Below are 26,264 nucleotides of genomic sequence, written 5' to 3' on the forward strand. Positions count from 1 at the left end.
AAAGTTAAGAGTTTTCTCTTAGATAAATGTGGCCATAAGGAAGTATAGGCCTGTGTCTTTGTGACAAGTATTATTTGGTCCATAGACACCTGAATATGTCTTTTTCAAGATATATGATGCAGGGTTTTACTTCTGGTAAAACCCTAAGGTCCTTTCCCCAATTTCTAGAGCTCTCTCAATTCTGTAGTGGTTTTCTTAAATCCAGACAGAGACACGATTTTGGATTGTTATCCATTCAGAGAGAAACATCTAGTTATTTCAGACTTGCAAATAAATATCCACATTGTCAACATTCAAATTCTGTATTTTCCTTAATATTACAGAAACTCAAGAATGCTCTGCCACTGTTGTTTCTGGAACACCTTGCCTAGACTGTCTTTCCCTTTTTATACATGTCTCTCCGTTGTCATTAGTGTAAGCTCAGGGAATACAAATTCATGTATTGCTAGCCAAAGGAAAAACATAATTAGTGAAGTTAAAAATGTATGATTCATTCCAAAAAAAGAAAAAAGAAATGACCTTCGGTGATTTTCTGCTTTGTGTGATATACCCAGCTTCCCCTCCATTAGAGTGGATAATTGAGTGTTAACCAGACTCATGTATACTTTAAGAGCCTCTCTCCCAGTATGGATAGAGTATGGATAGGAATCTATAATCTGAATATTAGTGCTTTTTAAAATAAAATATTGACCCAATATTCAATTGTTACTTATATAGAGTAAGTGATTTGAAAAAAATGAATTACTGGATGTATTCTAAAGGAATGGGAACAATTTCTTGTGGGTTTACAATGTACAGTATTTATAAAGCTACAGATCAACAATCTCCCCCACCTTTGTCCCTCCCCCACCACATGCGATCGCGTGCACACACACACGCAAAAACATGAATGTTTCTAATATTTACATCTTCTGTTGGGCAGTGTTGCTGGCTCAGAATGGCTGCTGCTTTCCACCTTCCAGGTGGCTGCATTTCAATGGTGGGTGAGTGATCCCTACGAATGCAGTTTGTAAAGCTCTCTGGCCTCCTTCTGGATGAAAGGTGCTATATAAATAATATAAGGTATTGTCATTATTATATCACAACGCTGCAAAATCATTGCACTAAGAGGAGTGAAGGAGGTCACATGGACACACACACACATATGTGTGTGCACAGTAACGCTCTTGTCCCTCCCTTCCTAGAACTAAAGTGTTGGGACGATTCTCTGGAAGAACTCTGCCAGGTTCCACTAGGCAGGAGAAGCTGGCTGGTCCTCAACCAGCTGACAGATTCCGTTTAACTTGTCTGTTTTAAATGGTCCTCCACAAAGTCCCAACGTTTTTCCTGGCCTACTATGTCACTCGGCCTTTTTTGTGCTGAGTGATTCCTCACCAGCCATGTGAGTTATTGCGTTCCTCGGCCTTCCCCATCCTGACCAGCTTGTTGGCACTACATGAGGAGAAAACATGCCTTTCACTTAAGGAGCTCAGCCAGGGAAGGAGAAAGATAAAAGCCTGAAGTTGATACACAATTCAAAGCAAACAGGAGGGAAAACAGAACTTTTCTTATAAGGCCAAATAAAACATCAGTGAAGGAAACTGAAATGAGTTGGCCTGCAAAGAGGGGCCAATGAAGCAACGTGGGCATCGGGCACAAAACACTGTGGAGAGGGGAGTGCGGAGGAATGAGCTTATTTTGGCTGCTCGTGAATTCTCTCGATGGCAGAAGTAAGAACTTGTCCATATGGGGGTAGGAAGGGGAGGGTGGGGGAGAAAGCACCCAACCCTAATAAACTAATCTCAGCTAATGTAATGTTTAGCAAGATCCTTGGATAATGATACCATGCGTGTCATTATCATCATCAAAACCCAATCTATGTTTTAAAAAGTTACAGATGATTAACACAACATCAAGTTGATGCAAACAATTACTTAAAACCCACACACATACACACACACACACAGACAGACACACACACACACAGAACCAGGAGGTCCCCATATTCTGTAGAATGAGGGAGGCTGCAGCTGTAGGGCCGACAGCTTTCATACCCTCATTTGAATAATGTGTCCTGAATCTGTCACTTTATTCATTCTCCTTATGCTCAGTGTACTCTACATCAACAACAAATTAAGTTGTAAATAAGAGACAATCATCACTTTTGTTTTTAAGCAGCTACTGCATAGAGAATTTCAATGTACGCTCCTTTTTGGCAGGGGGGTAAAGAGGTGCTAGAGTTTGCTTTCAAAAGCACAAATATGGGGAAACTAGCAGAAATAAAAACAGAAACAGCTGACTGTTGCTGAGGAAAGGGAAAAAGCATCCCCTGAAGCACATCCATTCTGTACCAGCTGAAATTTCTTCCAAGAAGTTACTAAGACGTATAAAGACAGAGGCTAAGTTTCCCTGACTACCATGGAAACCATGTGACTTATTAATACCAGTCCTGTGGTCTTAATACGTAGGGGGCGGCTTTGCTTGGCCTGGCTTTAGACAGAAGGACAAGTGCATTAAATCAATACAGCACAGGTGTATCCGTGAACTGATTCCAGACTCATCTCCATGAATTCCCAAGAGTTCAAATCACGACGACATGCACAGAAACTGAAAAAATAATACAAGATGTCCCTACCTTTACATCAGAGAAGTAGGTCTTCAGCATGTTGGAGCTGGGATAACGGGTATAAAAGAACATGAGCTTTGCTTTTTTCAAGTGGTTGGGTGACAATCCTTCCTGCATGTGGGATGCAATTGGTTAAGGAAAACATTTCTTTAAACACAGGGACCAGCCACCTCCCCACCACCGGGCGTCTGGAGGCCCACCAAGTGGCCGTGGGAATTCTGGAAGGTAGATGGCACGGCCTGTGGCAATCCATCCCTGACTAGCTGCCGCTGGCTCGAAATGCCCATTGCCTGCCAAAAATTGCCAAATGTCACGGTGAGGACGCACGATTTCGTTGCAGAATCGTGGTTACGTTGTGGTGAGGGTGGCAAAACAGGGCCCCTCTATCTATACGTTCACTTGTTGCTAAGGAGACAAATGCACCCAACACGTGCTATACAACTCTTATCATGAAGATGGTTTTTTCCGTCTTCACAATTACAGTTCTGTTTATTCGCTTCTCCACACTCTGCAGTTTACATCAAATTATTATACTAATGTGCGTGAGAACACAAAAGGCATTATTTTGAACACAGGCGAGCTTCGCATCTTACCTTTTAGTGCTAATGTAATGGAGCGTCTTGACTCACTTTCTTCCTATCGTATTATTATATCCTTTTAATTGTTTCCTTTTAAATCATAGCTAAATTTGGGGAAGGGTCGTTTTGGCACAGAGAGGACTGGAGGGAGGGGGTGTCGCTTTTGTTAAAGCAACGATCCAAGACCAAACACAATTTACCGCTCCCGGATTTATAGTTAACTCCTTGGAGAGTAGTGCAGTGGTTGGGGCTAACAAATCAATAACGGTGGGTTAGCAGATCAATAAATGGCCACTTACCCCAAATAAGAAGGCCTATTTATCTGGAAACATCATTACCTTTTAGATCTGTAAACAGCAGCAACTAAAACAGTTCCCGAGAGAATGTGAGGCTAACCATAACAATCCAGGCTTCCTGATTCTCGCCCGGATTCTTGGCACTCCTCAGCAGCCGCGGAGCTGGGGCGGCCCTGGTCACATCTGTGCCGCAGCCTGGCCCTGCCATTTCCTCAGCAAATTAATGGCTTTATAATTTATCAGAAATGAAGATGCACGTGGAGAAAATCAATGTGGTCCCCCACAAGGTCAATTAAGGGTCCTTCCTAGAAGCTTCTCTAAGGATTTTTCTCTTCAAAGAGAGTCTGGGAAAAATTAGCAAAAAAAAGAAAATGTGCATGTGTGCGTGCGTGCATGCGTGCGCGTGCGTGTGTGCTTTACCACCCAACAAAAAATCCCATACCTTGTGCAAAAAGGTCGAATAAACAGATATTTTGGAAAGCGAAAGGTTTCCAAATGACCTCCATCAAGTACGGCGCGAGCAATCTTTAAGAACAGGGGGAAACCAGAAAGTTACTGCAGAAGCATAATCAAATTAATATTGATAAGCTCTCGACTACTTATAACCGGGTGTTTAGCCAAATATTCTGCTGAGAAGGTGATTAGCATCTCCTTTAATGTCATGCAAATTTGTGAAAGATCACCTTGGTTTGTAAATAGAAGAGTTAAATATTGGGCTTTTTTTTTCTTTCCCCTCCACTGAAAATAAACACTGGAGCAAGAAATTTTGATTTTATATCTGTAAGCCAAAGCAGCTTAACTGAACTTGTGTTTTTGTTTGAGATCCTTAATGATTACAAAGACGATAATTTATGACTGACATACTTTTTGTGCCAAGGAAAGAGCTGAAAGGCCCTCCAGTAACCTCCATTAGACAGATAGAGAAGACTAAAGGAACACAGCACACTTCAGGACCATCTGTCCAAATGGATAAGTGAAATAATAGTTGCAAGCTGTCTCCTATTGCCTCACGATAAGAGTTTTAGGCTAGTCCAAACTTCGACAAACATTCTCAGATCTGGGTTCTAATCTTTTTTTTTTTTTAGACAGCCACATTAAAACCACCTCGAACATTTAACTGTTAATGGGAAAAAAGCCCCACATCTTTTAAAATTTGGCCTCATACAGAACAATTTGTTTTGCTGTGGTTCTCAGACGGTTACAGAGCCACGGAAACTTCCTGAAGCTTTCTGTACATTTAAATTTTGCTAAGACGGTCCAGTTCTTTTTATTTCAAAGACAAGCAAACGTCCATCTGATTCTGATGGGGATGTAGAGGCTTTTTATATCATGAAAAAAAATTATTCTGATTTGATTTCTCAAGTCTGTTTTTGCTTTGAAACGCTTCCTGTTGGTAATACTTGGAATCGATCGGTTGAAATGGAACACAGAATAAATCTCTCTCTCGCGCATCGTGTAATTGAGATAAAATTCCCATAAAATATATGTTTCTAATAAACTATTAAAAATAGCTAATGAAACCTTTAAAAGCCAACAGTTAGATAATCCTTTTTTTGCCTCCTCAAAATAAATCTGAACTGACCAATTGGTTAATTTCCCTTTTAAGTGCTTGTGCTGAAAAGCAACTGTTCTTCCAAGAAAGCACTAGCTGTTTCCAGGATACTTACACACGCACAATGACTCATGATGGAATAGATTCAGTAAACATACAGCTGTACCGAACACGAGCTAAGCTCCATTCAAGGCCAGGAAAGAAAATGAGCACAAATAAATATTAAGGAGGTAAAGGGGGGTGGGGTGAGGGGGGATGGAACGCAAACAAGATCTGTCCAGGCAGCTCATGTGGCTTTGCCTCAATTCTCTTAGCCATAGCTTTGTGAAGACAGATGACATTCAATTCTATGTGTAATGCAAAATAGACAATAACTGCTGAAACTTGAGACAGCTGCCAGGTGTAAAAAAAAAAAAAAGGAAAAGAAAAAGGGGGGAAAAAAAGAAAAGATGATAAATCCATAAATTAATGAAAGACATCTGCTGGGGAATATAAAAGATCAGAGAAGGAGAGTGCTACAGCTGAATCTAAAGCGGTGTTCAAACAACCTGAGACTGTGAGTGTTGTGTGTTTACCGAGCACAATATAACCTCACCTACGCGGCAGCAGGAAGGCAAATGGGGAATAATAGGCTGTGAAGGCCGCAGGAAGAAAATTCCCTTTTCCCAGTTGAACTCTGAATTGTGGCTGGAGGTTGTGACAAGCTGCATTTCCAGCCGGACGGATTGGGACTGCTTACTTACGTTTTTCTCAACCACTTTGAAACTCAAAGAATTTCGGCTTCCTCCCCCTGCTCTGATTTGCTGTGTTTCTAAGATGCCTGCTCCCCAACCCCCGCCCCCCCCCCCCCCCCCCCCGGAAACGTGAAATGAGGAGAAAAGATCTAAACTATCTCATTTCGTGATAGTGATGGAGCAGTGAAGTTGGTGCTCCCTTAAGAAGTTCAACATAACCGGGGGATGAATTTTTTATTTATTTACTTCGTAATGGTAGGAACCCAGACTCCTTCAGTCTTTAATATACATGTTTCCCTAGAGCTAATATAACTACTATGGCCCCACAAGACTTCTAAAAGTGCAAAAGATGAACTTCTATGGATTATTTCACATTGTAGAAATTCATTTTTAAGCCATGTTTTCCAGTTAGGTTTTAGTTTCAAATCATTAAACCATTTTCTTTTTGAAACTTCAAGTCGAGTAGGGAAAGCTGGCTGCCACAGAGAACAGGCTCCGTGCCTTCACCTGCATGTCTTAAAGGCTTGTGCTTTAATTGCGTGCATGCAAATGTTTGAGGCCTAAACACGGTTATTTTTCTTGAGATGCAAAGAGGATTCGTGACAAGGAACTTCACGGAGAAAAACAATTGGCTGGCTGTTTCTTTGGGAATTTGAATAAAACTTAATATTTGATTAAACAGATTCATTTGCAAAGATACTGAGCATGTTTTTTAGTCCAAGAAGTGAGCAGGTGCACTGACATTCAGTTTAACATGCACACATTCCCTATTTCTTTTCTATCAGAAGGGATAGCCAGGTAGTGTGTTCTATTCTATAGAACATATGTGCTTAATATGCTAAACTTAAATGGATTTATCTGATAAGCTGGTGTTCTCGGCAGTTCTTGTCTCGGCTACTTTGTTCAGAGAAACAGATGATGCCCTTTGGAGTGGGAAAGAATTGTTCCTTAAGATTTCAATTATTCATGACAACTTGGAAAGCCATGAACTAAAAATAAAAACATAATAACGACGATTATAGTGGTACCGTTTCATCTCGTTTCTACTGATCTTTTCTAGGAGTAACTACAGGTTCAAATATGGGCTTACAGACCTAAAACTGAAGTAAGACACCACTCACTGTGATTCCCAGAGATTTCTTTAAACCAAGCGCTTGACAATTTTGCCTACACACAGTCAGTTAAATCAAGGGAAGACCTCATTGCCATACAACGATGGAGAGAGGAAAAAAGTGGGTGGTTTCCCAACAAACACTCAGATCCTCCCTGGCTTCAGAATTATGTGGACTCTCGAAAAGGTTGCTTGCCTATCTTCCTCCTAAGAAATAATATATCAATGAGATAAATGGTTAAAAGTGTGATGGGGTACAGGGGGAAATGAAAGAGAGAAAGGATAGAAAGCCAAAAGGTGGAAAATGCAATCATTAATTCCAACAAGTGGTCCAAATTATTCAGCTACACGAAAGAACAGCCCCAGGTATAAGCAACTAACATTTCATATGAGCACAGGTGTTTCCCAACCATCACTGTTCAACAGAATCTTACATTGGTAGGAGAGAGAAGTTACTCACTCCTCTGAAGGAAAAGCAACTTTATTCTCTTTAAAGCCTTTGATACGGGTAGAAATAAAAGGAACTTCTTTCCATTCAAATCCTTAAAATTCCTCAGGGGATTTAGAGAGGGTGAGACAATGAGTTTGGCCAACACTTAAAGCAATCAAAAAGACTTTTTTCCTAGAAGATCCAACTTATTTAAAAATCAAAACAAAACCAAACCACCAGGCAATTATCTGGTTACAATGAAAAGTCTAATTAAAAATAACATAAACTGGCATCTTGAGTTAAAGAGTTTAGTATGGCCTTATGAGATTTTGAAACCTGGCTTCAAATATTCACCAAAATAGGTATGCCCCTTTCCTGGGTGTGTGTGTGTGTGTGTGTGTGTGAGAGAGAGAGAGAGAGAGAGAGAGAGAGAGAGAGCCCACCATCACTACTACTGGCTTCAAAATGAACTAAAGGATCTCTAAGGATATATGGGGTCTAGTTTTGGATGGTAGCCTGGCATGAACCTCGGAAGATGCTCTTCCTGCAAAAAGTGAAAAAGTATTCAACTCATTGTGTCTTCTTACTTTGCCTCTCTCATCACCAACAGCTTTATTCCAATCACTTTGACCAATGTTTACTGCCTGCTCATAACAGGGAAGGCATGGTGCTTGGCACAGCTTTAATTCATGGCTGGCGGATTAGATTTTTAGGTCTTTGAAAGGCAGAAGTTAAATCTGCAACCAAACCAGACTCCGTTTCTATTTATATAGCTAGGTCCTCAACATCTTTCCCTTGCTTTCTCCCATAACATGATTCTCTCCCTCCTCCCCATGGAAGAAAACTCTTGTTTAACTGCCCAAGGGCATCTCATACTAGTGGCTCCCATTTGTCTTATCAGAAATCTTCATCAATATCTTAAGATTTGGCTGGAAGGATGACCTTCACTACCTGGGAAAGCAAATCTCCACCAGAGCTGGGACTTTGCACTTACGTGGCAGCCTCTGGAGTGGGATTACATACTAAAATGTCAATTTCTAATCATCAAGATGATTGCTCAAAATCCTCAATTTAGCAACAGCCAACTTAATTGCTAAATTTTATATCCATCTGGCAATTTATTGTAAGAGAAACATGCCTCTACCTGCCCCCCAAAACTACTAGTCTACTACCCCAGAACACCAATGACCACAAGATTTTTAAGAATTTACTGCAAGGACCAATTTACAGAGAAAAACAAAATCATCAATTAAAAATAGCCAGAGTTCAGGACAAGTCTAATAAAAAATATAACTGGCATCTTTACATCAAAGTCAGGTTCAAAATATAAAAGAGTCATAAAAAGAGCCATTTTTTAAGTCTAATGCAGCTGAGTTTTATATTTAATTGTGCTCTCTCGCTTTCCAAAATAATTTGCTTTGTGTATGTTAGGACAAAAGATTTCTGTGTATGGCTGAACAGAGGTTAATCATGCATGGAAGGCAGCTGCACCAGTCCCAAAGAACAGACCTTGGGTGAACGAGAGAGAGACCGATGCCGTCTGAATAAATCAGTACCTGTGTATTTCCTTTAAAAAACCACGTCTCACTTCAAGATTAAAGAGAGGATCCAACTCCCCTCCCACATCCACCTTCTTCCCCCCAGTCCAGTGCTCTTCATCGGACTGAATCAGGCCTCTTTTAAACGGCCCAGGAGCCCATACAAGCTTAAAGGGGAAATTCTTCTTATGGCATCTTAGGGATCTGAAACTGACTTTTCTCTTCACTCTATTATAAAACTAACCATCTCTTAAAAATATATATATATATTTGATAGAATTCAATATGACAATGAGATATTTTTCCATCTCTGATTCCACTCTTTTTTTTTTTTTTAATCCTTACTCAAGGATATTTTTTCCATTGCTTTTTCAGAGAGAGTGGAGCGGGGTGGGGGGGGGGGGGGAGAGAGAGAAAGAGAGAGAGAGAGGGAAACATCGATGTGAGAGAGACACATAGATTGGCTGCCTCCCGCACATGCCCCGACCGGGGCCCAGGATCGAGCCTGCAACCAAGGTACGTGCCCTTGGCCAGAATCAACCCCGGGACGCTTCAGTCCAGGGACCGACGCTCTAACCACTGAGCCAAACTGGCTAGGGCTCTGATTCTACTTTTAAAAAAAAATAGGTAATTCAGGAAGAACAGCAGGAAAAACACTACTGAAAAAGCACATATTAAATACCAGCTCTTTGGGGGCAATTCACAACCTGTGAAAGTTGCAAAGATGCAGGTTTAGTGGGGAGGTTTTGTGCCATTAGAAGTGCCACAGGCGTGTTGATAAAAGCTTATTAATTTGAGTAACAGCTTATTAATTTGAATTTTTAAGAAGGTCCTAATCTAGATTATTCTACCGCTGGTATAAACCTGACCCTTTAGGAAGCCTGTTCTGTTTGGTTTTCCTTGAAGGGAAAATAAAAGGATATTGCACTTCCCGAATAAGGTGAGATTTCGGACATGTCTTGAAGATCGCCGCACTCGGACTTGATGAGCGACAAGGAGAGCCCTTCGGCGGTGCTGGGTGGGTGTGCTGGTGAACAAGGGTGGTGGCTCAGGTGGTGGGATGACATCTTGGTCCTCAGGCTCGTCGTCTCCCTAGTCAAGTCTAAGGATTCCGGAGACGCTCTGTCCTTTCCCGAGAAGGAGCCAGAGGGAGCACCTAATGGACTCTGAAATGGGTAGGCCATCAAGGGCAGGGGGAAGGGGTGGCGGAAGGTGGACGTGGTGAAGCCTGCGGTGGCAGAGAGAGGCGACTGGTGCAGGGGCTGGTGGTGGCCGCCGGCGGCGGGGCCGGAGGCAGACTGGTCGGATGAGTTTTTGCGGACAACCAGGGGCAGTGCCTCCGTCTGGTCTGTGGAGCTGGGCATCTGCACGTTGCCAAAGGTGTCCAGGGGGTTCGGAATGATGACGTCGCCAAAGCACTGCAGGCGCTGGTTGGCGGTGTGGAAATTGTGGTTTTCCCCGTTGACTGCGAATCTGGCCTGGGGGATCTGGAGAGGGGGGAAGACCTGAGGAACCTGGCGGGAGGGTTTGGCCGAAAAGACTTTGACCACAGTGTCCACAACTTGCGACATGGCAGAGTTCAGTTCCTGTTTCAAGGTCTCGGCCAAATGTTTGCCTTCTGGTTGTAAGGAGTTTGGCCCGTGGTCTCTGTCTTTATTGCCTTCTCGCTTGGGCTTGTTTTCAGCCATTTCCTGCTCCCTGATCAGGGCCCGGGCTCGGTCAATGAACTGCCCCGGGTCCAGCTCGCACATCTCATTGTCTGACCTCCCTCCGGAGTCCTGGGCCCGGGCATCCAGAATCTCCGAGCGCATGCTGTCTTCAGACAGGTTACCATCTTCATCATTTTCAGAATCAGTGCTGTCGTAGATTTGGTAGAACTTTTCCTGCAGCTGGCGCAGCTGTTTCTGCATGTCTTCCAGCTGCTGTTTCAGCTGTCGGCGCTCCTCTCGCTTCTGTTCTTTTCGGGCTGAAACCAGCTGCTGGAAACTCTGTTGCTGCTGCTGGGGCAGCTTTTGCTTGCGTTTGTTTTCTCTGTAACTTTCTCGGGGACTCACAGACTGCGGGGCCATCTCTCTTTCATTTTCATTGCCCCTTAATGCCACACTGGGGGAATGGCTCATACCCCGAATTATATTTTCAACCCGGGCGCGCTTTGCTCTCAGGTGCTCATCACATAAGCGATCCATATCAAACTGGCTCATAGTAGGCCTGCCAAAAGGGGAAAGACACTCTGGGGGGCTGTCTCTTGAAGAGTTGCTGCATATATCCTCCTGATGTACTTCGGAGCCTGTACTAGAGAGACCGCTGGCTTGGAAACTGGGCTCCGTGCCACCATTTTTGTTCATGTTATTTTTCAACAGCTGGGAAATTATGGTTGCTCCTGGAAAAGGCATCATGGCATCTTCATACGAGTTCGCCCTCTTCAGCAGCTTGCGGAGCACATTTGACTTCTCCCCATCTGCATGCTGCACCACGGAATACTCAACATCCTGCTCGGAACCTTGGGGATTCATGGCACTAAAAAACGTGGCTCTTGCCTTAGCAAAAAATGCAGATGCTGTCCCTACCGTCCTTTTCACTCCAATGTCAACTCTTCTCCTCTTGGTCTGCCGGCTTAAGAGGGCTGTGCTGTCATGGTCAGGCATCACTGGGCAGTTATTGTGCCATCTTCAAAAGCTCGTCAGCTGGGCACAGCTCAAGAATCCCGGGACCCTGGCCAACAGAACAAAAGGACTGATGAATCATTTTCTTTAAATTTCTCCAAATTTCCTGACCTCAATCCTGAATCAAATGCAAAATGCATAGGCTCTGGGATTTATGGCACATTACAATTATTGCAATTTATTATGCACTCTGCTTGAAATGAAACATTTTTAAATATTTCTGCTCCACTGGTTTAAGATGGATTAAGATTAAAAAAAAAAAAAAAAAAAGCAAAAACTGCTTAAGCACCAGTAATATGATTCTCTTTCACAAATGCTTAAAATGATACTGTTTATCTTCAGAAGAAATAGTAGATTAGAAGTATACAGCCTCTGACAACCAATTGATTAAATTTTGGGCACTGAGATTCACATTACAAAAGATGATGCAAGTGGGCTATACTTAAGAAAGAGGGTTAAATTTTGAGGCTGTGTGAAATTTGGATGCACAATTCCATTTCTGCATTAAAATTATTGTGGTTTTAAGGCCATGAAAAGAAACTCTAACATAAACACGGATATTTAAAACACACCCTTTATTACAGAATTCGAAAATATTTTTATGAAATGAGAACACCCCCCATCAGCATCTTTCCAACATAAATGGTCAATTTAACACTGAAACCAATGCAAAAAAAACTCCTATTCCAAGTCTGCTTACTTAGCACAGATATGCATTTTTATGAATAAAATCACTTTTGAAGATGGTATCTGTTGGGTTTTTTAATATAAGTATGAGAATATTTATACATTTTTGTGATGTCCTTCTGATTACTTAAATTATTATAAAGTTGAACTCACTGGAAAGGAACGACGTTGCTATGTTTTAGAAATCAATAAATTGAGTTAGGCAAGGATAAATATATCGTCAGGACTAGTTTTCTTCTATTAAAATCTGCCAAAATAATACCTCACATGCTTAAAGAAACTCTTTACCATATACTACTTGTGAATCTTATTTCATATTTTAACATATACCACTTGTGAATCTTATTTCATATACTAGATTTAAGAAAAAAAACAAACAGGAAAAAAAAGACAAGAACAATGCATACAGAAGAAAGAAAATAACATCACTCCAATATATGTGAGAAAGGGGAACACCCTCTCTGCATTCAAACTTCCATTGTTTCTTGGGAACAAATGTAAAAAGAGACCATCCTTCCTTGCATTTTAGAAAAGGCAGTTGCCCTATTTTGAGACTTATTAACTAGTGATGCCCACCCCAAATTTGGTGTAAATATAAGACGTCACATCTTTTTTTGCTTACAGTTAACATTTTATGAAGAAAACGAGGATCTTTTTTTTCACCCAAGGTTTATCTAATATTAAACTTCACGTTTGCTTAACAGAGCACATCTTCACAATAACAGGGTCCATTGCCAAAGGCAGCGTGCAGAGTGTTTGGAACAGCTCCCATCTCTTTCGGTTCACCTGTAAAAACATCTACGTGCTCCCTAGGACTGCATCTGTGGCTAGTTTTAAAGAATGACTATCCATGCAAATAGGCATAATTTCAGCATGAAATAACCTGTAAAAATCAAGAAAATGCTCAATACTTAGACGGCAGCATTTTTTTGTTTGTTGGTTTTGTTTTGTTTTTAAGCGAGAAAGATTCCACCATGCAGACCTTGCTCCTGGTTTCTATAGGAAGATACATTTTAAAAGAGCCTGTTTTAAGAGTATCGTGAAGGCAGTATGATGCCTCTTTATATATATATGTATGTTTGAGAGTAAAATACTTTTTGCATGCATCAGGATAAAATTTCCTGAGCTTAGAATGGAAAAAGACCTCAATAACTTCAATACCGGGTTCAAAATCGAATTCGGAATAATTGGGACCCCTCACATATTAATAATAAAATTGGTTTCAGGAATACAAAAATGCAATGACAAATCTTTCACTAACACGTTAGATCTGATCAATCTCGTGTAGCCGTCAGGTGAGAGGGGGAAAAAAGGAAAGACTGAGACGAACACGAAAAAAGATTAATTATTTCAAAGCTCAGAAAGACTTGCATATTGAGGGAGAGGTCTTTTTTGCATGCATATCAGCTTCTCCAAAGTAGAAATCATTGCCATTATTTAAAAATTGTACCCCTTTTCTTTTTGTGTACAAATCCTTTTTAATATCACCTGGAAAGCACACGATCTCCAATCACAACACTGAACAAACTTTCTGCAGTGTTTCCCTCCCATGCACCTTCACACCCAGACGGGATTTTTCTCCTACCCATCCCTGCTAGGGGAAGAGCACTTCTGCAGCAGAGGCTCAGAAATGACAGGCTGTGTAAGAGGTGAGCACAAGGTCATCCCCAGGCATCCTTCCTTTCCCAACTGCCACCTACCTCTGGGTAACCGCACTTCCTCTCGTCTAGCCTAGGTATCAACTACTGCATCCCTGCCTCATGCCCGAGCCAAGAGGAGGGCTGTGCCCTTCCTAAGGGGGAAAGAAATAATATTCTCATCTTCAGTGGAGAGCAGTGTTAAACATGCTTGTTGGGTCTTTTAAGAACAAAATATCCTGTAACTTTCTCCAAATTCACCAAACTACTCTCTTTTTTGCAATTCTCTTTCAGGCAGTCAGCATTTTAAGATTAAATGATGATCCGTTTCTGTTGTGGGCTAAGAGAATTTAATTACTTTTAGGTCTTGTTGTAAGATGTCCAGCTGAGACATAATAAATAGGATGAAACAAATAGGAAAATTATATAATGGAGCAAGACAAGGAATTGTATTAATAGAAGAAATCTCTCTCTCCATATAGCTTAGACCTACACTTAGAAATAAAGGTACTAGTGCACACTGGGCTTATAACCCATGGAGGCTACAGGCAAGATTAAGTAATTATAACTGGCTGACACAGTGTATTATTAGCATAATGTTTCATAAACAGGATATATATGTAAGTACATTTACCACATAAGAAAACAAATTGTTAAATGACTATAATGTAAATTAAATCCCTCGAAAACACTTTCAAAGCACTTCCATGATTTCCCAATTCAGAATTTAGAGGATGCTATAAAATGACTTTATCGCTGATATTCTGTCCGTTAAGATTTTTAAAAGTCCTTTATTTGTCAACATATGTACTAAGCCAGAATGTTTCAGCTACAATTATTATTGATTCTTGTGTGTGTTATGTGCCTTTGAGTCAGCTCCGACTCCTGGCAACCCTATGAGTGAGTGATATACGCAATGTCCAGTCTTCAATAGCCCTGCTCAGCTCCTGTAGACTCCTGCCTATGGCTTCTTTCACGGAGTCAATCCATCTCATATTTGGTCTTCCTCCTTTCCTGCTGCCTACTATTTCCCCCCAGCATTACTGTCATCTTGTATTTTAATTTTAACACTAATTTTAAGTTTAACCAGGCAATTTGAAACCTCTTGATCAGCAGGGGTGAACATCAGTATCAGCAAGTATGCAGAAAAATACTGATGCTGAATTTGAACCCAAATGTATTATGGATTAGATACACATAGTCTACTCCTATAAACTCCTTTTTAATTAAGGTGAAAATCTATAGAGAATATTTTTCACTGCTAAATATTTTTGTTGCACCGTTTAGCATCTAACTATACAAATGCCCTAATAACTCCTATACAACGGATATCTTAGCATAGCAGAACCCTCCCAGAAAAATGTAAGATCAAACATCCAGGTATAATCAGGCCAGATTTTAACTACTCCAAAAGATTCTTCATTGAAATTGGAATTATCTGACATTCTATTTAACATAATCCTAAGGAAGCTGATCACTTAATGTTAGAAGAATTTTCAGCGAAGAATTTTGAAGGAACACTCCAGTGTGAAATAGAAAGTGGACAAGTGCTCTGACTTTAATAAAGAACTTATTTTGGGGAGGGTAGTGCAACTCTTATGCCTCTATCTGGAGTCCAGATTCTGGACAAAGAAGTGTTTCATTACAGTAATTATCCAGATAGTTCAGACAAATCTTTTATGAGGCAGGGGAATTATACGGTTGGCATGGTTTCCTGTTTGGATTATTTAGATTATTTGTCTTGGTTGATAAAATTATTTGAAGAAATTGCTTCTTTTGAATGGGCCCCTCATCTACTTGGATCAACCTGGTTATGAAATTTCAAATGGAATATCATTAATAAATCAATCTGGAAAACAGTAATTCAAGGGGGAAAAATCCGATGATTTGATTTAGGTAACTCACCCCTCCCCCAAATCACTAAGATGTTCCCTTCACTGTATTCAAGAGTTCATTTTTGCTAATTAGCAACTCTTCCTTGGAGATGACTCTGCCTATTATCAGGTTAAGAAAACCTTTGATGTTTATTTTGAAGAACTCACTTGGCGTAAGTTAATATTTCAATGAACTGAGATTGCATTGTCAAAACCTTATATCAGATTTAAAAATTTCCTATCATAATAGAATTCTCAAATAATAACCATTTCATTTAAAATTCCCCCATCCTATTAGAAATTCCATACATTTTTCACCAGCGAAATGAACGCAGAACATTTTATGAGACATGCCTAAAATATTCATTTCTACTTATTTAAAGAGTAGAAATTCACTGAATTAGCAAATCAGAGTGAAAAATAGCTTCAAGAAAAAACACTTTTTTTTCTTTCTTGTCAAAACTGAAATACTCTAAATGTGCTCCGAAGCTTTAGAATACATTAGGCAATAAGATTTGAGAAATTCCTTGTGTATATGTCCTTTCCCATTTATACAGGTACTTAATGAGAACCCGATAAGAACATATCATGCACAACCCATCTCCATATTATAAAATCAATAACATTTTATAGGGTTTTTTTTTTGTTAATCCTGAACCTTAAAAAATTCTTATATTAGTGGCTGCAAATGCAAGACGATTCCTAAAGTGATATAAGAAATTTGGGGGAGGGAGAGGCCTATTTGCACTTTGAACAAATAAACAGCAAACCTGGCAGCTAGCTTATGTTTTAAGGTCGCAAGTGCCACTTGTAGACAGCCGATGCTAGGAAATAAATAAAGTGGGGAAAAAGATGCATGTTATGAATGCATGACTTTTTTTCCCACAAGGTGGTGATTAAACTAAGCAGAATTCTGCATAATGGACACATAAAAATATAAATAAGTGCCAAGCACAGATATCCCCTATTAAAAATAAGCAAAAGAACATATCTATAGATGGCATTTTAATTATGAAAGAACTTCAAAAGCGTCCAAGGAAAGTATTGGAGGGAAACTTTGATGTTTAAGTCTAAAGAATAAATGACACATTATTTCGTTTTCATGAAACAATGATCATCACTCAAGTAACAAAACCAACCAACAAAAACCATTCACCATCCAACCTAATTCTATGCAACTTAAGAAGTAACCTGTGTAAAGGAAAAATTTAAAGACCAAGTATTAAGAATCCAGATACAGTGCTTACATTGAATTATCAGCATCTTCCCTCACGCATTCAGCCACTAAGCCACGGTCCTTACCTTCGTCTATTTTACCATAATATAAACACAGCCCTGTTAATGTTGCATGAACAGGTTAACACGAACACTCCCCTTTTGCTTCCTCACTACACACAGCCCATTTCATTTTGAAAATATTCAGAAGTTTTTGCAAGAAACTCTTCATAGAACTGACTGCCCGCATCTTGCATCAAACAGGAAAGCAGTTACCTCTCACGTACTTGAGATTTTCCTTCCCCATCAAAGTAATAACTAGGACATCTGGCACATGTCTGGTACAATGACAGGCTCATTCGACTTTATGAGAATATTTAACATATGACTTGAAAGAGTTTATGCACATACCTATTCTTTCTGGGCAGAGAGAAAGCACGCTAAAAAGATAAGCTTTAACAACAGTAACACTTTCAAACTGACTTTGGTATTCTTGGCAGTTACACACGCCACCCACGGCTGTCCAAAACACACACACACACACACACACACACGACAGCTCTCACCCCCCACCCCCCCACAGACCTGGGAGATAGACATAAACTGGACGGAAGCAAAGGGAAAGTCAATCTCCCTCCACCTGCTGCCTAAAGTGGGGGTACTTTCAGCCGCCTGGCAGACAGGAGCCTGAGACACAGCCTCAGCAGCAGCAGCCTGCCAACATCCTTAAGAAAAATAAACAAACACACACCAACTTGCCCCCTACCCCCAACCAAAGAACTCACATGGCTGGGCTCAAAACATAACAACAGCCCATTCCCATTAGCCCGGACAATCCTATTAACCAGGGCAACCATAAATTCATAAATCTCTACAACCCCGGGGCATGCATTGTGGTCTGGAACTGCACAGACACACACAGACACAGAGGAAATTTGCACCTGTCTTTCTTGACACAACACACCTGTCAGGCCCCGCTCATGCGCATTCTGTTAATAGACTTCTGCCTACCTAGTTTGGGAAAGGAAATGCTTTTTTTTTTTTAAGGGGGGGTATAGGTGGGAGGAGGGGGGGAGAGAGAGACAGAGAGAGAGAGAGAGAGAGAGAGAGAGAGAACACCAGCGAGAGCACAAGAGAAGAAACTTATAGCCTTGACTTTGAGAGAAGGCCATCCTGTACTTGCTCTGTTTTTTTAATAAGCTCAAGGAGACAACACAGACCTTCTTGGAAAAAATAAAACAAGCAGGTGAGTTCGCAGCCTTCCCCCAGGCGGAGCAGGGCTCTGGGCTGCCAAGAACAGCAGCAGTTTCACACTCCTACCTGCCTCCTTGGGCTATTTAAGACTATCGCTTAACCCCTCCTCCAGGTTCTTTTCTCCGCCGGCCGCGAGGACTCAACTTCCCAAGGAGCTGAAAGGGGTAGGAGACCTCCGGTCTCTGGAAATCTACTCTCCCTCGGCCACCCCGCTCCCCCCACCCCAAACCCACACTCTCCAGCAGCGTTCAGTTCTGGCAGGAGGAGTAACTGGCTGGCACACCGGAGGCACCAACAACTCCCTGAACTGGACTTTGGGTGATGTCTCCCCTCCGGCCCCGGCGCCCCCACCCCCACCCCTCCCACCCCGCGCCCCGCTCCTTGTCTGTTCTGGCAAGATATCAGCTCTTGCCGCCCTCCTCACTATTCCCCCCACTAACAATTCCTCTCACCTCTCCTTCCCTCCTTCCCCAGTCCTCCAAACTGGGGCAAAGCCGTAGGGACCACCCAGCCCAGCCCAGAGCGAAGCGGTCCCAGCGCGCAGACCGCCAGCGAGCCCGGGGCGCGCGAGTCCGCTGCCCAACAACATCCCCCACCCGGACCGCGACCTCGGGGTCCCCCCCCCCGCGCTCCCCCCAACACCGCGGCGCCGGGCTACCCACCCCTCCGGCCCTGGACTCCCTGAGGCTCCCGGTGCCAACGACCCCACTCGACTTGACCTACCGCAGGTTCCCCGGGGCTCAGGAGAGGGGCGCCGCGCGCGCTTCCCGGGACCCTCTCTCCACCGCTCCAGCCCCGATTTCAACATTTCGGCTCCCACAGCGATTCGAGAGGAAAGTAACAGAGCGCCCCCCTCTTCCCTCTCCTCACCTCCCTCCTCCCTGGCCCTGGCGCTGGGGTTAAAAAAAAAAAAAAAAAGGAGAAGTGAAAGGTATGCAAATGACAAGCAAATTGGAAAAGCCTGGAAGAAAGGCAGCTATAATAAACTAGACAAAGAGAAAGGACGCGGGGGACTGGCCCAGGACTTTTCACCCGGGGAGATGGGGAGGATGAGGCTCGGCGGAAAGCGGGGATCCAGACGAACAAAAAGCGACCCTGTCCCCCTCGCGGTCCCCTCTCCAGAGAAAAGAGGGCAAGAGAGAGAGGAGAGGCAGCGAACGCCCCCGCGCGCCCCGCACACCGTACACAAAAGGTGACAAGACCGGCGACAAGTCCAGCCGCAGCAGCCTGCCCCCCGCCCCCCGCCGCCGCCACCACCCCCGGCCACCAGCGGGAAAGAGAAAGAAATAAAAGCCGAGCGGATCACTTACTCTCAGCAACTGGGAGCGCGGAGCGCGGAGTTCCACTGAGGCTCCCGCTCCGAAACTGCTCAGGGGCTATTTTATTAGGATTCATTTAAATAACACCCTTCCCTCCTGGGGGGGAGGGAGGGAGGCAGGGAGGGGAAAAATGTTTACACGGGTCCAAGTCGTGGGAGTCTCTTTTCTTCCCATTCAAGAACAAGCCGGCGCAAGTGATTCTGGAAAAGGGGAGGGGACTGGCGAGGGGGACAGAAGATACTTACGCGGTGCAGAGCGCAGGGGGACCGAGGCTTTTTATTTTTCTTTCTTTTCTGTCTTTTCTTTTCTTTTCTTTTTTTTTTTCTTCTTCTTCTTCTCTCCTCCTGCCGGCAGAGAGGAAAACGCGCGCGCTCACGCCCGGTGATAGCTTGCGGGGGATGAATATAATAATTGGACAAGGGACGGTGAGTCTGTGCGACAGCGAGCCAGCGACCGGGGCGAGTGGGAGAGGGGAGAGAGAGAGGAGGGCGGGGAGGGGAGCGGAGAGGAGCGAGGGAGCGGAGACGGAACGGAGGCGAGGAGGAGAGGAGGGAGACGCGAGCGGGCGCGGCGCGGCGAGGCGCGCGGGGCGGCGGGCGGGCGGGCGCGGGCGCGAGCGGGCGGGCCCGGCGGAGCTCTGTTGCGCCGCGGCGCTTCCCCGCTGCAATGGTGTATGATTTCAGAGCGCTCGCTCCGCTCAGGGCTGCGCTCCACGACAAGATTTACTTTAAGACACAGCTGAAGGAAACAGGAAGACTGCACGTCACAGTCTGACTGACGTACCCCGTCCCAACACCCAATCGCGAGGCGCCTTCGGATCCAAGGGGGGGGGGGGGTAGCGAGGCAAGAGAACTTGGGAGGGAAAAAAATATATATATGTATAAAAGGGGTGGGGGCGAGGGGCTGGGAAAAGAGGAGGGGAGAGGGGACCCGCGCTCCTCCCCCCCCCCTCCGCCCCAGGCCCCTGCCCCCGCCCCCGCCGCGCCACCGCTTCGGGGCCACGGGATCGCCGCGCCGGGGCCGGAGCGAGCCATCCGCGGGCGCGCGGCGAGCGGCGCTCGGCTCACACTCGCTCTTCCCCGACGCAGGTCCTGTCTTTCCGCCCCCCCCCTTCCCTTCATTTCACAGCTACAGCTGAGCGAGTTCGCCCAGTGGCCGAGCAAGTGAGTGCTCCTCGGACCTGGGTGAAGGAAGGCACTGAAAAGTATACTAGAGAAAAAGTGGTTTGTGTATTGTTGTTTTTTTTTTAAAGAGGTGGGGTGGTAGAGGAGGAGGGAGTGGGGATCCTTAAATCATTGCACTTTTAAAATTATTACAGGCAGTATCAAAAAATACATGTCACCCTTGCAGAATTTTAAAGGGGAGGTGGGCACTGAAATACAGGTAGGTTTAGGATGAAATGATAGATGCCAGAGGTTTCCCACGCGGGCTCCGTTGCATCTGGTATTAGAAGACCAGCACTGGCTGAATCCCAGTCAACCGCTCCTCAAAATTATTAGGAAGAAGAACCCTGGCCCTTGGTTGCCTCTAACAACATTATTCGGGTGGGAGGTACAGTAGCCTTAAAAATAAAAGAGGTTAACAAACATTATCTTGCAGTTACCACTCACTCACCCCAGAATAACCAAAGAGATAGGTTTCAAACAGGATTTACACAGTTTTGATGCCTGGGTGACAAACTTTAAAATGTATTAGGCAAGAAATCTCACGCGCTTAAATACCGGGCTTCAACATAAAGCCATAGAAAATTCACTTTGGTTTGACATATCTTGGACGAAAAATAACCGCAAGCTTCCTTTAGATAATGTGGCCCTTAAAGAGCGCTTTGGAGTTTGCAAGGTACCAACGCTAAGGAGCGAGCCTCCAGCCCTGCAGCTAGAGCGTCTCTTTCTCCCGGCACAGTAAATGGCTTTTAATAACGCAACCGAGTTTATGACTTAAAGGTCCTATAAAAGCTAGGACTTGCAAGGGCTGCAAAGCAGAAACATTCATACCTAGGGGATTAGACACTCATTTTCTTAGGTGGGATGGGGGCAAGTATTCTTTGTGTGTCCTTCAAATTTAATCAGATCAAAGGTTGAATTGTGTTGCATCCTGACAACAGGGTGTTTATGAGGTGTGTTACAAGTACTCAAGGGAACACTCCCGCGGGCTTCTGCAAACACACACACTCGCACACATACACACAACTTCCCGAGGACATTTACCATTTCAAATTCATCAGCCGTGATAAAGTATTCTTTTTGAATAACAGCATTGATACTATGTCCAACTCTGTACCCTATAGGAAACTTTTGGCACTGGATTCAAACATGGAAAGAAAAAAATCAGACTGGCCAGGTTAGGTGTCCAGGACAAGAAAGGAGACTTGCTTGAGCATCTCCAGACTTCATTTCTTCCCTTTCGCAGCCCTCAGACACTCCCTGCATCCTATTACTGAAACGGACACAGACATGCACAAACACACCACTCACACTTGCGTGATCGGCTGCTGCAAGTGTTCTAACCGAGATGTGGCCACCTACGTCGGGAACAGAAGTAATCTATCAGCGTGCCCATTAGATGCAGTATGGAATAATGTTTCTGTTGGTTGGGTCCTTTCGAGGTAAGCGGGTGTCTTCAGCAGGAAAATGTGGATCGAGGATACTGTCTTCCTTCTTTTTAGTCCTATTATTTTCTTGAAGTATCCCAGTGTGTGGGTGTGTCAGAGTCAGCCCATAAACTGAAAGGAATAAAGGATATATGCCGTCCACACCTTAAAACCATCTGCTCAGTTTGACATTTAAAAGAGAAGAGGGCAGGGAAGGAGGAGGGGGAGAAGAGGGAAGAAAGGAAGCTGAGAAAAGATTCAGACTCTGGAGGGAACAGATTGAATTGTAGCCCACAAGTTTCTGTCAATTGCACCTAGCGCTCGGATACACCTTTTGCACCCACTACGCTCGGGAGCTGACGGCGGGAGAAGTTCCCTTCGAGCCCCAATCCGTCTTTTATCACTCATCGAGTGGAAGTCGGGGTAACCCGCTTGGCAAACAAGCAGGCGCCCCCACCGCCAGCCTAGGCGGCTGAGGCTCGCAGCTCGCTCCGCTCGGCCGCGGCGGTGCGCAGCCCGCTTTAGGGCGCAGGAGCTGAGGGTTGAAATAGGAGCGCGCGCGACGCTGGGGAGCGAGCTCGGTCCGCAGCCCGGCTCCGTGAGCCGCGCACTCGGGGCCCTGACCTGTCCCCTACTGTCGGGGCGACGGAGGAGCCAGGCTCCTGGCCAACCTCTCCTGCCAGGGCTCGCTGCGGCGCTCTCCCAGGTCTCCTGCCGCCCTGGAGCAAGGCGTGAGGCCGCAGCCCCCTATCTCCGGGGACTCCCGGTTTGTTTTCTGATAGGGGAGAAGCGATCCGTCAGCCTGGAGACGACAAGTCGCCTAGGTATTGGCTCCATCTCCGAAGAAACCAGCGGCCAAACCTAGGGGGTCAGCCCCTTCCTCCGCCGCATTGCCAACACAACCCCAATAACTTGAAAGTTGAACCCGAATTCTGAGAGATCTTCCAACAAACCCCATCAGTGCAGGCAGCGTTTTTTTTGTTTGTGTGTGTGTTTTTTTATTTATTTATCTGAAGGGCGATCTGTGTGTTCTTAGTCAAACTTGATGTAATCACTTGTGCATCTGGCTCTGGGTTAAACACACTTCGCCTTGATATTTCCTCGGTGTTATTCCCCCCCGCCCCCCTCCTGTTCTTTCTTAAAGCCGTTAGCTGGGGATCCGAGAGAAGACTGCATATAAGTAATTTAAAACCTTGCAAACAACTGTCATCAGATCCTAAACAAACCAATTCTGGCCATTTCAACCAGATCCAGTTGAGAGGCGAACGTGGGCGTGGATTTCAGGCGAAGGATGCTGGAGATCCTGCCCCAACACACACACACACACCAGCACCACCACCCTGAAGACGGGTAAAGAAAGAAAAACCAACGCCAGGGTGCGGGCAGGCCTGCTCAGGCTGTCTGGAGGCAGACCGACTGACCTCCACATTCTCCCTCCCTCCCTCCCTGGCTCTCCACGCGCCCCCCCTCTTGTGCCCAGTGTGACGCCAAGCCCAACCTGAATTTGTTCTGAATGTCTGAATGGGGGAAAGTGAAATGCCACGAGATCAGTAGCAATAGCAGCTGTGGCGTTTCTCTCCTGGGAACCCCACTGCTTAGAAGCCTCCCGAGTGATGTTTGTTTAACCAACAGCTTTCAAAGTAAACAGAGGCGAATCACTCCAAAGAAGTTGAAATATAACTCTTACAAGAATTTGGGGTCAGGGTGCTGGCAGAAAAAAAAGTAATTTAAAAAAATAATAATACAGCCCTCCCCCCACTCCGATAATAGTCTACCACAAGAGTTAAAAGAACCTATACTTGTTATAAAATATCAATTCACTGAAAGGATTCATTACTATAAAGTGACCTCGAAGGAGATGGCTCTTCCCCCACGAACACCGCCCTCGGGGAGAGGGGCTGGTTGTCAGGAGGCTGAAGGGGCAGACTACTACTTGATTTTATGGAAAGGGGCAAAAACAATCAAAGGGAGGTGCATTCCCTGCCCTGGAGTAGAAAAGAGAAGGCTGGGAGCTGTGCGCCGCCAACCCTGGCTTTGCCTCAGGCACCGAACTTTCCAATATCAAGATATTAACAGATGGTGGTGAGCACATGGAGGGCTGTTACTTACATAATCCAGCCACTCTGCCCAGCCGCGCGCAGCCCGGCGAGGCGCCCGCCAGGCCGAGCGCGCGCCTTGCGAGGGGTGCTGTGGCCCCCCGAAATAACTTGCCTTTCTCCAACCCCACCGGGTTCTTTGAGGGCTAGGATTTAGAAATAGGTCCTGATCTCAGGATGGAAAAAAAAAAAAAAAAAAAGCACACTGATCTGGTTGTGCTTTATTTTTCAGTTCACGGTAGTGAAGCTGGAGACCGAAGGGGCCTAGGGAAGCGGAGGGGACGCTTTCGGGGAGAACGGGACCTTCCCCATCGGTAACTGGGGGTGCCAGGTAGTCGAATTTATCAAATTTACACCTCTTCCTTCCTTGGCTCAAATGAGCATATCTTTCACCGTCACAGAAATACAAAGGCAGGCTCTGGCCGAAGCTGAGAGTGGGCTGGGTGAGAGGGTGTGAGTGCTCGGGGACTCCTTTGCACGCGGGGGCGCAGTGGGCAAAGTTACGCACCGCCTGGGGCACCGCTATACTTCCGAGCGTTTGCAGGTTTTAAGCGCCGGTTCTCGCGCGCGGGGAGTCCCTTTCGGCTGTGCGGCCGCCTGGTGCCATCACGCCCTCGGCCACCTCCCCAGAGGCCCAGTCCCTCCCGGTGTGCCTGTGTACCTCCGCACGTGTGCTGGGGAACGTGTTTGTTGGCGGAGCCTCCTCCCTGACGGCGACTCGGAGCCGCCGAAACCCGTGAGGAACACGCCTGCGTGCGTTGGAAAAGTTTCGGGGTGGGAGGGAAGGCCGGGAGTCTGCTTTCCCGGCCCTCGGCGGAGCCGCGCTGCCTCGCCGGCCGCTTCCTCCTCCCCGCCAGCCCTTCCTTCCCCGCTGCGGCCCCGCGCTGGGTGTCGCGGCCTCTGGACGCACGGGGGTCGAGCGCGCGGTGCTGCGCGGTGGCGCCGCGCTCGGGGCGGAGGGCACGCCCCTCCTGCCCTGCGGCCCTGGGGTTGGTCCCGGTGGTCGGTCCCGCGCCCCGCGTCCCCTGCCTCCTCCCGGGCCACCGCGGGCGCTGCAGCCCAGCTCGGCTGGCCTGGGCTCGGCGCACGCCCGGCGCCGGGGGCAGCCACCTGCTCCGGGCGCGCCACGGCGCTGGGGAACGTGGGACCCCGCGGGGGCCCGGGGGCCCCGGCCGCCCCTCCCCCGCCGCCCGCCTGTTGCTGCGCCGCGGTGCCCACGGCCCGGTGACGCATTCAGCCTCAGAGTGGGGGCTCCCAGGGCACTTAGAGAGGGGCGAGGACCTTTTAAGGGATGGACCTTTCTCCCCCAGCCCACCCCCTTTGTTTTAGCAATTAATCTAAGACTATTTATTTGGCCTTTATTCCCAGTTTCCCACTCGTTGGTCTTTCCAGTCAAGGGTGTGAATTCTCAGGAGGTGCGCTGTTAATTTTCAGGGGCTTTGGGGATAGGACTTAAGTTATCCCTACTGTCCGTATGTCGAGGCTTTTATTCCGGACGACCAGCGGGTTAGAAATACATAGGCATAGGCCGGGCACAGAGGGAAAAGAGAAGGGAGCTCCCAGTTTGGATTTATTTGGGTGGGGGGAGAGAGAGTGACTCTGAAAAGTTGCATTTTGTTTAAATTAGAGCAAGACAAAGTTGAAAGCCAGATTTCTATACTTTTTCTGGTAATATTTCTTTTATGAAGTATTTAAGTGTCTGTTTGTCATCATTTTGAGATCAAAAGGAAAATCCATATGCTGCATAGTTTTTCGAAATTGCTATTTAAATATGTTATCCAAAGTGAAGAAGGCTGCTCAGAGGCAGACTGGTGACAGGGATGGCGGGATGGTTTGATGTGAAGCAGGGTTCCCAAGACCTGGCTAATCCTCAAGAATCACCAAGGGAGCTTTTAAAAAATAAGGATTTCTGAGCCCACCCCAGCTAGGCAATCAGTGGAAGGACTGAGAATCTGGGGGTCATACTGTTTTTCCAATTACTGCTCAGCCAGTTGCTGACTCTGTGACCTTGGGTGTATTATTGAATCTATCTGAGCCTCAGTTCTTTTTGTCTGTTAAGTGGGGATAATATCCAACTCATGGAGC

At 45.4% G+C, this 26,264-nt stretch overlaps 1 protein-coding gene and 1 pseudogene across 1 annotated transcript in view; one reads left to right on the forward strand and one right to left on the reverse strand.

Moving 5' to 3' along the window:
* PROX1 (prospero homeobox 1) overlaps nucleotides 1-19,789 on the reverse strand; it is a 47,800-nt gene extending 28,011 nt beyond the window's left edge. The window contains exons 1-3 of the mRNA XM_016224665.2: nucleotides 19,739-19,789; nucleotides 9,768-11,556; nucleotides 2,615-2,722 (exon numbers count right to left, since the gene is read on the reverse strand). Of these exons, the coding sequence (XP_016080151.1) occupies nucleotides 2,615-2,722; nucleotides 9,768-11,489 (1,830 nt within the window). The 5' untranslated portion in view covers nucleotides 11,490-11,556; nucleotides 19,739-19,789. The remainder of the gene's footprint in view (nucleotides 1-2,614; nucleotides 2,723-9,767; nucleotides 11,557-19,738) is intronic.
* LOC148090921 (uncharacterized) lies at nucleotides 19,552-22,948 on the forward strand (annotated as a pseudogene).
* The last annotated feature ends 3,316 nt before the right edge of the window (nucleotides 22,949-26,264 follow it).

This window comes from Miniopterus natalensis, chromosome 19 (genome assembly GCF_054644295.1).
Source record: "Miniopterus natalensis isolate mMinNat1 chromosome 19, mMinNat1.hap1, whole genome shotgun sequence".
Taxonomy (NCBI): domain Eukaryota; kingdom Metazoa; phylum Chordata; class Mammalia; order Chiroptera; family Miniopteridae; genus Miniopterus; species Miniopterus natalensis.